Source organism: Homarus americanus, unplaced genomic scaffold (assembly GCF_018991925.1).
Source record: "Homarus americanus isolate GMGI-L3 unplaced genomic scaffold, GMGI_Hamer_2.0 scaffold26591, whole genome shotgun sequence".
NCBI lineage: Eukaryota > Metazoa > Arthropoda > Malacostraca > Decapoda > Nephropidae > Homarus > Homarus americanus.
The window spans coordinates 415,001-432,522 of record NW_024755595.1 but is presented as its reverse complement, the minus strand read 5'-3'; the positions used below and the strand labels follow the sequence as shown (position 1 = coordinate 432,522).

Here is a 17,522-nt window from a genome sequence, read left to right as displayed (position 1 = left end):
ACCGACTTCGACCTAGGCTTCCTTACACCACCATTACTCCTACGATAAAAAAATAATTCACACCTAATTAACTTTTTGTTTTGATGTTTGTAAGTAAATAAGATAATGAGGTATATGGCAGTTAGTTACCATCAGTTTCTAGGTGTTTGTGTAGATGAGGTTAGCCAATCAGCCGAACAGAGACACCATCAACTTATCTCTGTATCTTCGGTAAGGTTAACAGATTACTGAGGCCAGGGTTGAGGTACAGAGCGGCCCGTCCGTCTCGTCTCATCTGTCAGTCGCTCAGTCAGCGGTCAGTTGGATAGTGCGGGACGTTACGAGCTTAAAGTAAGGTTAACCGCTGGTGATGTGCGGTTGTTGAGTTGATATTACCAAGTGTCCGTCCTGAGCCTTGATGATTATAGTGAAGATGTTTGTGTGTGGAAGGTGAGTGAATAACCTTCATTATTATACAAGACATTAATGAGATATAAAGAAACATAAATAATATCTAACATAATATTATCCTAACCAAGACAGAGTGTTACCTAAAAGTGTAATTAACTCTCAGGTAAGAAGTTAATAAGACTGTAACTTATTAATTTACCTGTCACCGTAGTAGACTGTGTCCACTAACACCTTCACTACGGCGCCGCCACTCACACGAGTTTATTCAGCGCAGTGTTAAGTTAATAATAAAAAAAGAAAAAAAAATTGAAAAAAAAAATATTATTGTCTCAACTGAAAAATAACAAAATCGTTCATTAGAGTGATCATAGTGTTGTGTGTTGAACTCACCCCAAGTTCTGTGATTTGTCGTGAGCTGAGACGACACAAAGATCTGTTGTGGTGTGTGTGAACCAAGACGACCTGAAGATGCTCGGTAGTGTGGTGGTGTGCTGAGGACGACACCTTCGTCATGACCAGCCCCTACCAGCTGGCACTTCTGGGTCAGTAACTCTTCATATACGTACCTCTATTAATAAAAGCGTGTGTCTGTTCCCGCCTCAGGTACAAAACAGAAGTGAGAGATATGTGAAACTTGACCCATACAGTATATTACACGGGCCCCAAGGATGAGCCACGGACCCTCGGGTGGTTAGGTTGGTTAAATTGGTTAGTCTTGATCAGGTTTGGTTAGGTTGTGGTGGGTTACCCGTGTCAGGAAGAGCAAATTGTGAAAATTAGGGTTACGCAGTATACTGTACACCTAACCCGAGAGGCTGGCCGCGGTGGTCAGGACACACAAGCAGCTGTGAAGATGAATGTCGTGTTGAGTGAACCTGGCGGGACGTGTGCAAGATGTGTGTGTGTGTGTGTGATCGTATTGTTACTACTTGTTATGTTATCCTTATCACCCTCACCTTGAAGAGCTTTAGTATTATTATTATACAAACACCAGTATGCAGATATACTCCATGATTTATGACAACACAACACAACACAACACAACACACAGACTTGTTGATAAAAGGTGAGAGTTTTACGTCACTTGACCAACACCATCACAGAAGTCACGTAACTAACTAATATTCAAAATGGGAGACAAAATACATCTCTAAGACCAACGAAACAAAATTAAAATATTATTAACTTTGTCATATAGTTTTATCAAAAGTTTTAGGTTTTAATTTTGTTGTTGTTATGGTCATGTATCAGAGTTTATCGTTCTTGTGAGTCCTGAACAAACACTCCAAGTTGAGCCCGCCAGCTGACGTCACCGTCCTGCGCACACTGGATACATATTGTCTCTTTGTTGACATTACGCATTTGAGGGGAAAAATTTTCCTAGTTTATGCATAAGATTTATACTGTCCTCCTCCTCCTTCTCCTTGGTAAATATTTTGGGTATCTTTCTGTCTGTCCACGTGTACAGTATAGTCGTCATTCAGTCGGTCTGTTTGACTGTATCTCTGTGTATGTTTATACTCGTCTATTTATGTATATATATATACACTGGGCATATATCTGCAATATGTATATAGTATCTTATCTCTCTCTCTCTCTCTCTCTCTCTCTCTCTCTCTCTCTCTATATATATATATATATATATATATATATATATATATATATATATATATATATATATATATATATATACATATATATATTTCATGTAAATCCACAATGAAAACGTGGATAAGATAAATCTTGATAAAATCACACGGGAAAATGGAAACAACGGAGTACCTGGGCTTTCGTCTTTATTCAAGACATCTTCAGAGGCAACTGGATTACAGGTCACCCTGTATATTTAAGCCTCTCTCTGTCCATGTAATCCAGTTGCCTCTGAAGATGTCTTGAATAAAGACGAAAGCCCAGGTACTCCGTTGTTTCCATTTTCCCGTGTGATTTTATCAAGATTTATCTTATCCACGTTTTCATTGTGGATTTACATGAAATATATATATATATATATATATATATTGATCTACCTATATATTTATCTTCCTGTATATTTACTTGAAGAGAACCTGTACATGTATACACCTGTACATATACCTGCAAAATTACCTGTACAGTCGCTAAGAAAAGTCCATGGACACAATAATGCATCAGTCTACGGCTTCGGGTTAACGAGTCTGAATCTCTCTGGGTTCATGAAGCAACAAGGAGACAGGACTTTTCTTAGTGACTGTATAGGTATCTACACCTGTATATGTGCTGTACCTGCAAGAGTACCTGTACCTGTAATTAGTATGTACCTGGTGTGTAGACAGGTGAGGTGCGGCGCTCATTTACACGGTGAGGAATATTATGTTACAGTGTGTGTTGCTACGGGACATTACCACTCATTTTACCACCCCCCCCTCCCCCTCCCCTCCCTTCCTCAGTGTAGGGGAGGGAGAGGGAAGGCGGGATAGGGAGGAAGATGATGCAGGGGAGGGGAAGGGGGAAGAAGAAATAGAGCAAGAAAATTCGGAGTCTGCAATAGGCCGGTTGGCCTGTGCATGGCAGCTCCTGTCGAGAGTTACTACCACTCTCTATCATCCATGAATCTATCGAGCCTCCTTTTAAAACTTTCCAGCGTTCCAGCACTTACTACAAAGTTGCTAAGCTTGTTCCACTCGTCCACCACCCTATTTGTGAACCAGTTTCTTCCTATCTCCCTCCTAAACCTAAACTTATCCAACTTGAATCCGTTGTTCCGAGTCCTATCCTGCTCGGATATTATAAGAACTTTATCTATATCTCCTTTATTGATTCCTTTCACCCATTTAAATACTTCTATCATATCTCCCCGCATTCTTCGTCTTTCTAGGGAATGCAAGTTCAGTTTCTTTAACCTATCTTGATATGGAAGGTTTCTAAGTCCCGGAATCATTTTTGTCATTCTTCGCTGCACCGACTCCAGTGAATTGATATCCATTCTATAATAGGGGCACCAGAACTGAACTGCATAATAGAGGTGCGGCCTGACTAGCGCAAGATATAGTTGCAATAAGACCTCTGCACTCTTATTACTTACACTTCTAGATATAAAACCAAATACTCTGTTTGCCTTATTTCGAACATTAACGCACTGTTTTCTAGGCCGTAGGTCCGGGCTTACAAGTTCCCCTAGGTCTCTTTCACAAGTCGACTTCTCTAGGTTGATGTTGTTAAGGCTGTATACATTAGGGACAGAGGGACAGGGAGGAAGGGGAGAGGGGGAAGTAGGTTAGTTAGCGGATCAAAAAAGAGGAAGAAAACGAGGAGTTGTGGGAAGACACGTGTAGTCGTAGTGTCGTGAGCAACGTTTGGTGTTGACACGAAGCACCGTGCATGATAATAATAATAATAATAATCAACGGTTTATTGAAAAAATTCTGCAGCCCGAAGGCTGAAAATATACATTGGACATAAATGACTTATTACATACATTGGTGGTTTAACAAAAGCCTTTATTAGAGAAAGGTAAAGGAACATACAGTGAACATACAGATTAATGTAGGTGTTGAACAGCAAACTCGTAGTGTAGTAACAAGTGTGTGTGTGTGTGAAGCGAGCTGGTGACTAGTGCTGCCCAAGAGAGAGAGAGAGAGAATAATCCCAAATAAGAAGTATAATAGAATTGAATTGAAACAGTTTATTTAGCCAGAAAAATCAGATACAGAGTGGATAATAATAACAATATTAACATGGCTGAGTCAGTTGAGAACCTGAGCTCTCTTTGAGAGCGAGAACCGACGACCGCGACAATGGGAGTTTGTTTACACAGTACAGATGTATGGATGAGGTTGTTGTCTAAACGAGGCAAATAACTCTGGTGTCGAGTATCAGAACAACAACAGTAGTCAACATTAGTAGTCATAACAGCGTCTCAAGTCAGGATGTTGGCTGGTGACGCAACCTGTGGAAGGCGACGGAAAATAAAAAAATACTCATCTGGGTCACTTGGCGGGGGGAATACGACCCCCCGCCGTCAGTGCTGGACTTGGTTTCTGACAGTCAGTCTCACCCAGGCAGTCTGTCGGTCAGTAGAGTCCCTGACATTGACCGCGAAACTTTGACTTTATCGAGTGGGACCTCTACTGTACCGTGCTGTAGTCTCCTGTACCATACTGTACCGTGCTGTAGTCTCCTGTACCATACTGTACTGTGCTGTAGTCTCCTGTACCATACTGTACCGTGCTGTAGTCTCCTGTACCATATTATACCATACTGTACCATCCTCCTTATCCGTGCACCTTCTCTGTAGACGATATACCGTCAGTGGTCCAATATAGTGTACCGTTACAGTATTGTGTAGTGTACCGGTACAGTGTTATATAGCATAGTATACCGGTAGCGTTGTGTAGTGTACCGGTACAGTTATATAGCATAGCATACCGGTAGCGTTGTGTAGTGTACCGGTGCAGTTATATAGCATAGTATACTGGTAGAGTTGTGTAGTGTACCGGTACAGTGTTGTGTAGTGTACCGGTACACGTGTCCCCTTGAGTCTCGTAATACAGTGTACCAACAACAACAACATCATGATCTCCCTAACAACAACACCCACCCCAGGTACTGTATAGTATTGTATTAATGTATGACACACACACACACACGCACACACACACACACACACACACACGCACACACACACACACACACACACACACACACACACACACACACACACACACACACACACACACACACACACACACACACACACACAGAACTGGTCATAGATTAAACTAGTAAACCGGACCTACAACTGACACTACCCTTGTAAACCGGACCTACAACTGACACTACCCTTGTAAACCGGACCTACAACTGACACTACCCTTGTAAACCGGACACCTAAGTTAGTCTGTATATGGGAAAGGTTTCACGAATGACGTCACAATATTACAACGGAAATTACATCAGCAAATACCAACATTTAGGCAGTCGTAGTGGGGAATACTGGGTGGCCGATAACAGAGGGATGATGATGATAATGAAGAAGACTTAGAGGAAGGGAAGAAGAGGAGACGAAGAAGAAGAAAGGAGAAGTAGAAGAGGAAGCGGAGGGGAGAAATATTCACACAATCGTTTCAATTCACAAATTCTTCACGGATGATAAAGACCAAATCACTCCTATTGTAGCTCCTGGATAAACCCCGACGGAGAGAGAGAAGCCCCGACGGAGAGAGAGAGAAGCCCCGACGGAAAGAGAGAGAAAAACCCCGACGGAGAGAGAGGGACAGAAGCCCCGACGGGGAGAGAGGGACAGAAGCCCCGACGGAGAGAAAGAGAGAGAGAAGCCCCGACGGAGAGAAAGAGAGAGAGAAGCCCCGACGGAGAGAAAGAGAGAGAGAAGCCCCGTCGGAGAGAGAGAGAGAAAAATGAAGAAACCAAGATAACTCACTTACCTCACATAGTCCCTTCTAGCTCTCACACACACCCTTGAGAATCAGTGTTGCCATATCCTCGTGATAATGAATCATAAAAAAATCTAAAAATAAAAATCTTAATTTATCACCTTCCATTCAAATTAAATTGAAATATCGATGAAACATTAACATCAAATAAAAACCAAAAATAAAATAAATAAAATCACTATAAATCATATATAAAATAAGAAAATAAAACCCTACATGGCATCGTTGAGGCTGTGTTTACGTTTTCCAAGCGGACCAATATGGTGGAGTCACATGTCATGGCTGAAAGACGAAAGGGAAAAGGTGAGGTCATATGTCATGGCACAGGAGGAAAAGAAGGAAGGGACGTAGGTAGGTAGTAAGGGAGGTGAAGGGGAAGGGTGACGTAGTAAGGGAGGTTATTTCTCGAACAGGACAGCATTTGGTGGGTTATAGTCACCCTGAAAGTTGATGCCTTGGTCTTCACTTGCAGGGGGATGTTTTTCCTTCAGTTGATTTAATGTCTCTGTTTATTGGCAGAACACCATCGGAGGATTCCTCTGTGAGAGATCTTACCTTTTAAGACACTTTTCCCACACACATTTTGTTTCCAAACTTTCTTGCAACGTCATCGGTGATTTGCTTTCCGTCTCCTATAAATTTTAGTCTCTCCTGCAGTGTTCTTGCTTCACATAGGAGATCATCAAGGGCCCCTTCTGCCTCAGTGTCAGTCTTCTCTTCTTTGCTGCCGCATTTTCTTTGTGCTTTGTCTTTGTGTATGTCCTCTGACAGAATAGATGAGGTATTATTGCCACAGTATTTGAAGAGCTAAAGGGGCAAGGAAGCGGTCCTGAGTGTACTCGGTTATGAGGCGAGTCATCTCCCGAATCATTTCTTTGGTGGCCGCACACTTGGGTGGTTCAAAAAGGTTAGCTGGCGACCACCTGACATATGACCACATTTTCCATTGACATGCCATTCCACTGTGGTGGCTGTCTGCCATTCACCTCGTGGACATCTGCTACTATTGGAGCAGCGTTTATTGGGACTACATTTTCAAGTTGAGTTGACTCACCGCTATCATTTAGGATATCAGATTTTTTTTTTTTACAGATTGCCCCGGAGGGGGCTAGTTTATTGGGCACCCCCTTGGATATCGTCTGGCGGTTGTGTCTGGGCGATATCCACTGTGGCCTCCTGTGTCGGCTCCCTGCCGCATGGATTCCGGCAATTGTTTCCCTTTCTGCAAACCACACATGGTCGGTTGTTTCTCGCACAATCACAGCTAGTGCAATTTTGGTTCTGGCTAGCACAGACTCAACAATGTCTGTTACCCGGCATAGTGTTCTGCACTTCGGGCGACAGTTACGTCCGCCTCCGACATCTGCTTTGGTCCCATACAGATGAAGAAACTAGCTTTTATGAGGAAAGGGCGGAGAGGTGACAGGCTGAACTGCTGTGTCCGGGTAGTAGGGGCATACGTGCGCGCGTGGGTGTAGGCCACCCCTGGGATGCTTATATATCTATGGCAGGAATAATCACTATATCTATGGTCGCACTGATGTAAGTTTAAACTCACGTGATCGGTTGGCACTGTATAGAGTGACCGTTACTTGGGGTGGGCGACAGCAGGCACAGAACAATTGGCCTTCTGTCACTGACCTCAGGGGCGGGAGTCGCGAGGCCGACCCAGTCAATGTAGGCCTATCCCACATTGGCACCACCAACCGCCCCACCAAGCACTCACAACTCACTTGGTGATCGCCGGTGGACACACGGAATATTTGCAATTAATGCCGTAAGGGATGAGAAGAACCTTCGGTGGCAATGCTTAGGGTGACATCCGATATTAACCGACACACTGTGAAATTCCCGCCCCCACACTCTGAATATGTCCTGTCCAACTACGCTTTAGATCAGGGAGGACACACACACACACACACACACACACCGCGCCTACTACTACTACTAATAATGCCCTTTATCATCTCGCCTTTCTCTTTCCCCTCCTCCTCCTCTTCTTCTCCCTTCAGCCTCCTCCTCCTCTTCCTCTTCTTCTCCCTTCAGCCTCCTCCTCCTTCACACCTGACCACCGTCTTTCACACCGTATTAGAGGGTGTGGCTAAGTGCATGACTCTCCCATGGTTCACACCTTGACTTTGAGAGTTGTGTTGTGGTGTCGAGCTGTTGTTGTTGTGGATGGATTATTATTATTATTATTATTATTATTATTATTATTATTATTATTATTAGTAGTAGTAGTAGTAGTAGTAGTAGTAGTAGTAGTAGTAGTAGTAGGAGAGCAAAGAAGAAGAAAAAAAGAGGAAGAGGAGACATTGTATTGACACAAGAACAACAGTATATCGGGGTTCACTGAGTGGTTCAAGGCTCAGCTTCAACTTACCTGTACCTACGACGGCTAATTATCCTCTGGTTAAGAACACACCTGACTACCTGTCTCTCTTTTAAGGCATGAGACACACACACACACACACACACACATACACACACACACACACACACACACACACACACAGATAGAAACAGGGAGAGATAGATAGATAAAATGATAGGTAGGTATAGATAGAGAGAGAGTGAGCGAAAGAGAGAGAGAGACTATATTACAACACAACAAATTCCTCTTTCGCACAGAACAGATAATAAATAGTTATCACATCTCACTGTAGCTACACGAGGCGCCGATCGGGTGTTGACTGTAAACACTTGTCAGCTGTTTTATGTTAACAAAAGGTGTATTATTACACTATTGTTTGAAGAATCAGTCAACACCTATAGTAGACTCACCGTGTGACGTAAGTAAGGACGAAGAATTAGTACTTGTTTATGACTATGTGTTAAGATGACTTTTTGTGAAGAGCTTCGAGTGTTTTGTTGACGAGTGGTGACTGTGGAACTGCGTCTTAAGTTTAACATAACCTAACCTGACCTGACCTGACCTAACCGAGGTAGTAGGCAGCTACCAAACAGGGAGGTACTGTACTACCGCCTGGGAAGATATCGGAACTATAATGTATTGTCTAATGGTGGATCCTGCTGCCATATGGCATCACAAAAATTGTGGCCAAGTCCCAGGTTGGTGACTGACTTTCTGCCTCATTTACACAAAATTACAGGGTCTCAATTGTTCTCTTACTTTGATAAGTGGATATGGTGGGTGGTTGCTTTCAATATGTTTCTAATTATTTTATTATATACATTTGCAGGCATGACAAGAGGGCAGGAGTCTGACGAAGACACAAACAAGCCCTTAGAACTACTGGAGGGTTACTACAGTTATATCAAAGTTACTCCTCTACAGTCCGTTTTCTCTTATGGCAACAGTACAGAGCCAGGTGAGTACAGCAGTGCCTCTTGTATTTATTATTATTTACTTTATTTACCTAATGGCCGCCCACTAGATGTGGCCATACCGAGGGAAGGAGGCCAATGGCCTGTGTAGGATCCACCATTTTTGATAGTTTTATCAAGGGTTACAGTACTGTACTGTTGTTGACTCCCACCGCTTGGGCTGCTAGACCGTTTCATAGGTCTACCAGCCTCTGTGTCAAGAAATATTTCCTTTTGTTCGTTGTGGATGATAACTTGTAGTTATGTCTCCTTGCATTTGCCATTCTTGAGACCATTTGAACAGCTCATGCAAGTCTTTCTGCATTGTTCCGACGTCGTCATGATATTATTACATGCCAGAGTTGACATGTAAACGATGTCATCTCTGGCCACACCCCACTATATACGGCGAGTTTAGTGAACGAGGCAGCTGCTGAGAATGGAGGGAGGTCGGAGTCACTACCAAGATCACAGACGTTACCGAGGACTGTTTCCGGCTTGAAAATCGTGTACAGTACACCCTCTCGTGACGGGGGAGCCAGCTTCGTTCATGGTGGATTTACCATTCATATCTCTTTCTCTCTCTCTATGTTTATTCATTATTCACAAGGAACTAGTAATAGAGAACTGCCATATGGATGATCTGGAGGAGAAATAAGGGAAGGAATGGCCTCTGGACGTCATTTCAAGGACTGGTCAGCGCAGCGCACGATGAAGGCGGTGGTGGTGGGCGGTCATACTGTAGGTTACTAACTCCGCGTCGTACTGAAATAAAAAGAAACTAGTCCGTCTCATCTTCAGTATTTTTTGCTGGTGTTCACCCGCGCGGGACCTTAAAACTCCCCGTTCATTCCTCCGCCTAGTAATGTTCACTTAGCCAATGACAGCCTAGAGTTATAGAATTAGCCAATGGAAATTAGCCTCGAGTTGAAAGGGGCGTTATTAGTGGATATATATATATATATATATATATATATATATATATATATATATATATATATATATATATATATATATATATATATATATATATATATATATATACAGAGAGAGAGAGAGAGAGAGAGAGACGTGAAATTCTTGTCGGCTTTGTAATTGGAGTTTTTGTCGGGATTTCGTGTGATAATTTTTTTATTTATTTATTTTAATTTTTAAGGTGAATTTTGAGTGTTTATTGTACTGCATCTCATCTCTCGTTGGTTAAAGAATCATCCAATCAGATTTCGCCGCCGTCGTTGAGTTTGTTGCATACCTGTTGCTTGTATATCCTAGTGTACTAGTGTACAGTATACCTGTATCTGTTACCTCTAAATGTCTATAACAACATGTAACCAGCCGCTGTTTATACCTGTTGCTTGAAAGAATGTATAACAACAGGGGGTCAGACCAGTAGGCATGGCCAGTGTGTTGTGGAACTAGTTTTTATAGCGGAGTTTCTCGGTCGTCCTCCGCCACTGCTGCCTAGTCATGCATAAAACACACACACACACACAGACACACACACACACACACACACACACACACAAGTGCATGATCACTCACACTCACCTCCCGCCATCACTGTCAATGCCATCACTTGCACGCACATACCTGGACGTGCTCCTACAAACGCACGAGAATGTAAACATGCTTGTATGTCGCCATGGACTTACGACACACACACTAATAAACCCAAATTCAGGTAGATAATTATATCAACACAGGTGTACTTAATTAGCTGCAGGTGTGTCGGGGAAGGTGCTACACATCAGCCATCACACCTGTAATACTCCTTCCCTTTACTCCTCACCTCTTACCTCACCCCTCGCCATCTCAGCCATGTTTGTCTACTTCCGGAAATTCCAGAAAAAGTTGAGCCATATAGAGCGACGAGCGTGCTGACACCCCGGTCAGCTGGTGCTACACGTGGCTCCCAGCTGGCTAGGGTGGTGGTGGCGAAGTGGGAAGTTAACCAGCTGTGTGTGAGAGAGAGAGAGAGACCCTGGGGGAGACACCACTCATTATTCTGTGACATTCTCAGTATCCTGACGACGCCCACCCAGGAGGAAGTTGTCGAAGTAATTCTTTAGACTACACAATATAGTGGCCTCCAGCCTCCCCCAATAGCCAAACCTTCGCCGCCATTTTATTACCTTAATATTAAATATCTTAATACAAAAGTAGCTATCCTAGCTGTGTTGAATTAGTTGAGCCGCAGATCTACTACTACTTTAACTACTGCTACTACTACTACTACTACTACTTTAACTACTGCTACTACTACCACTACTATAACTACTACTACTACTTTAACTACTGCTACTACAACTAAATTTTTTTCTTCTTTTTCTTCTAAAATTGGCCTCCAACCTCCCTTTATAGCCATACCTTCGCCACCTTTTTATTACCTTAAAGTTAAATACTTCTACTACTGTATATCAGTTGAGGGAAGGAACACATGTTTTTTTCCGTCAATTATTTATTTGTATTTTTCCAGCCATCTTCGATTTACAGTTAAGTCAAGCGAGCAACTGTATCATCATGTATCGAGGAATATAAATATTATATCATCTATATATCTGATTCCTATTATCATATATTTGGCCAAGTTAGGTTATATAATAAAATATCTTTATATGTCTTGTTAAATAAAGCAATTTATCCAGAACAAGAATCATCATCCATCTGGTTTTACCGCCATTATACTTTCAGAAGAGTCAAGCGAGCCTCTTTTGTAGAATATGTCGGATAGAATGAATATATTGTAACAGTTAATCCCTCAGAGGTAAGAATAAGAAGAGAGGAAGACTGGTTAGTTTTTACACCGCCATATTTTGTTTCTATTTTCCGTGTGTGACTTACTCTGACCGAGGCTGAGTCAAGCGAGCGTCTATAACACAACTCTGAAAATATTGAAAGAAAAATTGTGCCTACTGCTTTATTTTTCTAATTGTTGATGTAAACAATTCCCCATCTGTTTGTTTGACATCACTAGAGGTTCATAGCAGGCTGGGGGATTACCTCAACAAGAAAAGACCTAACGTGACATCTTGATCTGCCCATTACACCTCCAGTTGTTACTCCAAGATCCATCTATTCCTTGACTGCGGGAACTGAGGAGGAGAAAGCGACGCTACTCTTACCTTGAGTTGTCTTACGAAACTTGGTGGTCGTGAAGGCTAGTTAATGAAGGAAGAGAGAAGAAAAAATAGGCAGGAGGAGATTTTAACTTAGCGAGCGTGATGAGAGTGTAGGGGGGGGGTGTCTTACCTCACTAGGGGATAACCTTCTGCTTTGCCTCCTCCCTCCGTCCGTGTTTCCGTCCCTTCCTCCGTCCCTACTACTGTCTGTCTCCCCGTCTCTCCCTCCCTTCGCCCCTCCGTCCGCCCTGGGTACTGAAGGGAGGAAGTGGCCGCCCAAATGACAGATGTCGCCTTGTGTGCTCCAAACTTGTGTTCCGTGTTCCTCCCTCCTGTTCCGTACCTTGTGTTCCGTGTTTCTCCCTCTGTGTGGTGCAGTAGTGACTGGGATCACCTGTCGAGGAACACACCTGAATACACCAATGTTTAATGATCCTCTTGAATGTTAATGTAATGGTGAATCAAGTTTGTTAATGAACTCTCTCTCTCTCTCTCTCTCTCTCATTACTATTGAGCTGGGAAAAAAATCCTCCTGGCGTCAAATAATAACCGGATTGGCTGCTTCAGATCAGGCAGGAACAGGAATCTTCTCCCGACAGCGTATGTGAAGGTATCCGGTGTCGTTGTTTCTCCTGGGATTAAAACTGACGTCGAAATATTTTTACCCTATAACATATGTGAAGATATCGATTGTTGTTATCTCTCCTGGGATTAAAACTGACGTATATATAATATTTCCCCCGATAGTATGTATGAAGGTATCTAGTAAAATTGTTTCTCCTGGGATTAAATAAATGTTTTGCCCTATAGTGTATGTGAAGAGGCCCTGTGTTGTCATTCCTGGGATTAAAATGGTGACCTCGGACCAGGGGCGTCACATCAGCTGATTACTGTTGGTAAACAAAAAATGCGCGCGCAAAATCCTCGACATTCAGGCGTGACGGAACTATATGCAGAATATCCTTAGGTTAAAATTGGTGTAAGGTTGAAGTAGAGAGTCTCTCTTGTGAGTAGAGAGAGAGAGAGTATGAGAAAGAGAAAGACGGTCAGAGGGAAAGAAAAAGACAGAACAGAGAGAGAGGGAGAGTGTAACAGAGAAAGAGAGTAGAGAGGGAGAGAGTAACAGAGAAAGAAAGTAGATAGGGAGAGAGTAACAAAGAGAGGGAGAGAGGGGAAGAAAGTAAAAGAGAGAGAGGGAGAAAGTAACAGAGAGAGAGTAACAGACAGAGAGAGAGAGAGATGTAGCAAGCACTGCAATGGGGTAAAAAGAGCCACCTTGAACGTGTAGCGCCTCACCTCGCCGGCCGGAAGACACCAGTGATGAAGGTCTTAACACGAGTGAACACCTTCCCTCACTGCTCCTGATAGATAGTTAGTCTCCACCCCAGCAGCTTATTTCACCTGAAGATTAACCACCCTAATGCTACCCTACCCTACCCTTTTGTTGATCAGATACTTACATACATACATACATACATACATACATACATACATACATACATACATACATACATAGGATCACCTTAACCACCCTAACGCTACCCTACCGCTTGTGGGTTGGTCGGTAAGGTACTCCATTCAATAACTGCGGTACACTGGTTCGAGGTGGATGGTAATTATTTTTTTTTTTTTAGAATTAGATTTGTTTTTAGTCGATTGGATATTTTTGTTGATTGATTTTGGGGATCTGTCTGTCTGTCTGTCTGTCTGTCTCCCTCCCTCTGTCTGTCTGTCTATCTCTCTCTGTCTGTCTGTCTGTCTGTCTATTATTATTATTATTCCTTCTTAAATTCTTTCCTCTCTCCCCAATCTCCTCCTCATGTTCCTCTTCCTCGTTCTTCTCCTGTCAGTCTACACGCAGTCAGTCATAAGTCACGATCAACAGACACACAGACAGACAGACAGACAGACAGACAGACAATCGCCAGGACTCATTCACTTATTGATTGTCTACGTTGTTTATTAAGTCATTACCGGTGTATGTAAACAATGACCCATGAAGAGTTAAGTTGTTTACCGGGTGCGAAGAGAGAGGGGAGAGGAACACGTATCTATGTGTGTGTGTGTGTGTGTGTGTGTGTGTGTACATAGTGGTGCCGTGCCAGACCAGGGTGGGCACTTCCGATGTTGACCCATGGCACAAGAGGAAGTATAGTGTGGCCCGGGGTATAGTCACTAATTATCGTTCATCATCACCACAACATCGATCAAACATGCCTTTTAAACAAGAAACCTAAAGAAAAACGCCTCATTTTATCTCTCAATCACAGAAAACAAATAAACAGCAAAAACACCATAACAAACAAGCTTGAAATATTACTAAAATGTATCGTAAATATCGTTTGTTTAAGGTAATTAACTCTAGACGCGGGCGAAACATATTGCCAAAGAAACGAAAACTACCAGAGTAAAGTTGGAGGCTTATGACGTACTGGGTGTGACGTCACGGATATAGATGACGTCACAGAGATGCGCCGAGGTGGGGTAGAGTCATTCTTACCCCGAACGTGAACCAGTCCACACACACGCTGATGGAGAGGTGCGCTTTGTTACCACCCGTGTGTGTGTGTGTGTGTGTTTTATCCTCTAGTGCCAATAGATAAAGTGATATAGCGTTTATTTTGACGTGTTTTAACGTTTATATAAAAGTTTTTCGGTGTTTTAAAAGTGATTATAGTGTTTTCGGTGTTCAGTGTTTTAGAAGTGATTACAATGTTTTCTTTTCTTTCTTTTTTTTTAATATTCTCTTGTGTTTCTTTGTAAGTGTAATAGTGTTTATGTTTTGTGTTTGTTTTGATGTGTTTACCTCTGTTTTGTTTACCTGTGTTTGTGTTGTTTACCTGTGTTTTTGTGTTGTAGTAAGGGGGGGGAAGGGGAGGGAGAGCTGTTGTTAGGTACGTTTATTGGCCGACTAGAACTACCTCAAGAAATATATCGCCCCTCCCCTGAAATATATCGCTCTTCACCCCTGAAATATATCGCCCTTCACCTGAAATATATCGCCCTTCACCCTGAAATATATCGCCCTTCACCTGAAATATATCGCTCTTCACCCTGAAATATATCGCCCATGCCCCTGAAATATCGCCCTTCACCCACAAATATATCGCCCTTCACCCTGAAATATATCGCCTTCACCCCTGAAATATATCGCCCTTCACCCCTGAAATATATCGCCCTTCACCCCTGAAATATATCGCCCTTCACCCCTGAAATATATCTTTGCCCTCAGGAAACATATGTGTAATAGATTGAATGATACGTATGATAGAAACAAATATTACTCGTGAAAAAGATTCGTTATTAGTATAATGATCTGTGTAAAAGATTCATTTGCCACAGATGTATAGTGCAGGAGGTGAAACATTTAAGTAGTGGTAGTGTGCAATATTTAAGTAGTGGTAGTGACAAAGATCAATAACATTTGTGAAATACAATAATTGCCAGAATATTGAAATAGATTCATGAAGCGGTGAAATATATTTGCCAACGAAAGAGAGAGAGAGAGAGAGAGAGAGAGAGTAGTCATTTTTAGCTCGGATATTTACTTGATAAAATTGTACACAGGTGTTTGGAAATAATTGTGTGTGTATTTATGTGTGTGTCTACGTGTGTGTGTGTGTGTGTGTGTCAGTCAGTATCTAGGTTGCTGGCAGTAATTTAAAAACCTTTCCTAGTCAACCTACCTCACCCACGGTAAATTTCCTGGACACACTTGAGGTAAAAGTAGGAAAATGAATCATGAAAGTATTAATATTCTTTTCCTATCTCTAGTGAATATAAACCAAGGATAATTTCTCTCTTTTCATATTAATTTGGTAAGTGTTTGTTAAGATTCGTAAATAATTGTCCTTTTTACGAAATTTTTCTTTGGGTTTGAATTCTTACCGTTCGTTAATTCCCTGGTAAAAAAAACTCTCCTCGTTCGATAGTTTTCCCCCCTCAAAATTTTTCGTGAAATGTTAAAAAAGCCCAGAAGGTGTTTAACCAGGTAAGGCAATCAAGCATCAGGTGTTTGTCCTTTTGTGGGAGGTTACCTGAGAGCTGTCCTTCACGGCTGCCCTGTCTTGAGGTATTTTCCGCCATGATTCAGGGCAGTAATTGATTCACAGATGCACAGACATACATAGATACATACAGACACACAGACAGACACACACAGACGTGTAAATTATGATGACTTACAACGGTAGACACAAATATGTGATCATGACTGAATTTTATATCTATATAACAGTTACCTCTGTCTAGCTGCCTGTCGGTCTGTAAGTAAATCAGTTTTTCTCTGTGTCTGTCTGTCTGTCTCTCTCTTGTATTCAGCCAGGCTTCTCTCCTTCCCCCCCCCGGGCCAGGTGGTCAGGTACAAGACATTCAACTCATTTGTGTGTTTACAATCAGTGAGTCATACAGCTGTTTACTCCTCGGCTCCCAAGGTCTGCCTTCCCCACCCCTCACTACATAACTCCACACCCCCTCACTCCTCACCCCTCACCACATAACCCTTTACCACCTCACCCCTCACTCCCCACCCTTTACCCCCTCACCCTTTATCTCATGACCCACACACACGTTTAGGTTAAGTAATCACCTCGTTACATAGTTGTGGTCTTTTGATTACTTCACTTCTGTTGTTATTATTATTATTGATTTATTATTATTATTATTGTTATTAGTAGTATGTTGTTGTTGGTGTCTGCCATTACTGTTTGTGTTGACTGACTGTTCTATGATATGTTTGTTATACTAGTGGCTGGACCATTGTGTTGTCGGTCTGTCTGTCTGTCTGTCAGTGAGTTTCAACACTTCAAGAACCAGTGGCCTGATTAGCTTCATACAGGTGTACTAATGACCCATGACGTCACACACTTGTCAATGTCACACCTGTCCACTAATTACGCTGATTAACCTAATCACTCAACAGGTAAAAACATCACCCACATACAATATAATATATATATATATATATATATATATATATATATATATATATATATATATATATATATATATATATATATATATATAATTTCGTTAACTAATTAATTCTTATATATTTGCCATTTTTATATTTATTTAGCCGTAATTAATTATTTATAACATTTAAAAACTTTTACTTTCCAATTTAAAGATAAGAAATAAATAAACTTATATATAAATTATTCAAAAATATATTATATCCCAATTTTATAAGGTAAATTTAACATACACGTGGTATGTTATGTTATATTATATAGATATATTACCGTTATATCATATA

General features: G+C 41.8%; 1 protein-coding gene across 1 annotated transcript in view; it reads left to right on the top strand.

Annotated features, from left to right (window-relative positions):
- The first annotated feature begins 244 nt into the window (after positions 1-244).
- LOC121856602 overlaps positions 245-17,522 on the top strand; it is a 71,074-nt gene continuing 53,796 nt past the window's right edge. Inside the window, exons 1-2 of the mRNA XM_042352233.1 lie at positions 245-932; positions 9,023-9,151. Coding sequence (XP_042208167.1) covers positions 902-932; positions 9,023-9,151 — 160 coding nt within the window. The 5' untranslated portion in view covers positions 245-901. The remainder of the gene's footprint in view (positions 933-9,022; positions 9,152-17,522) is intronic.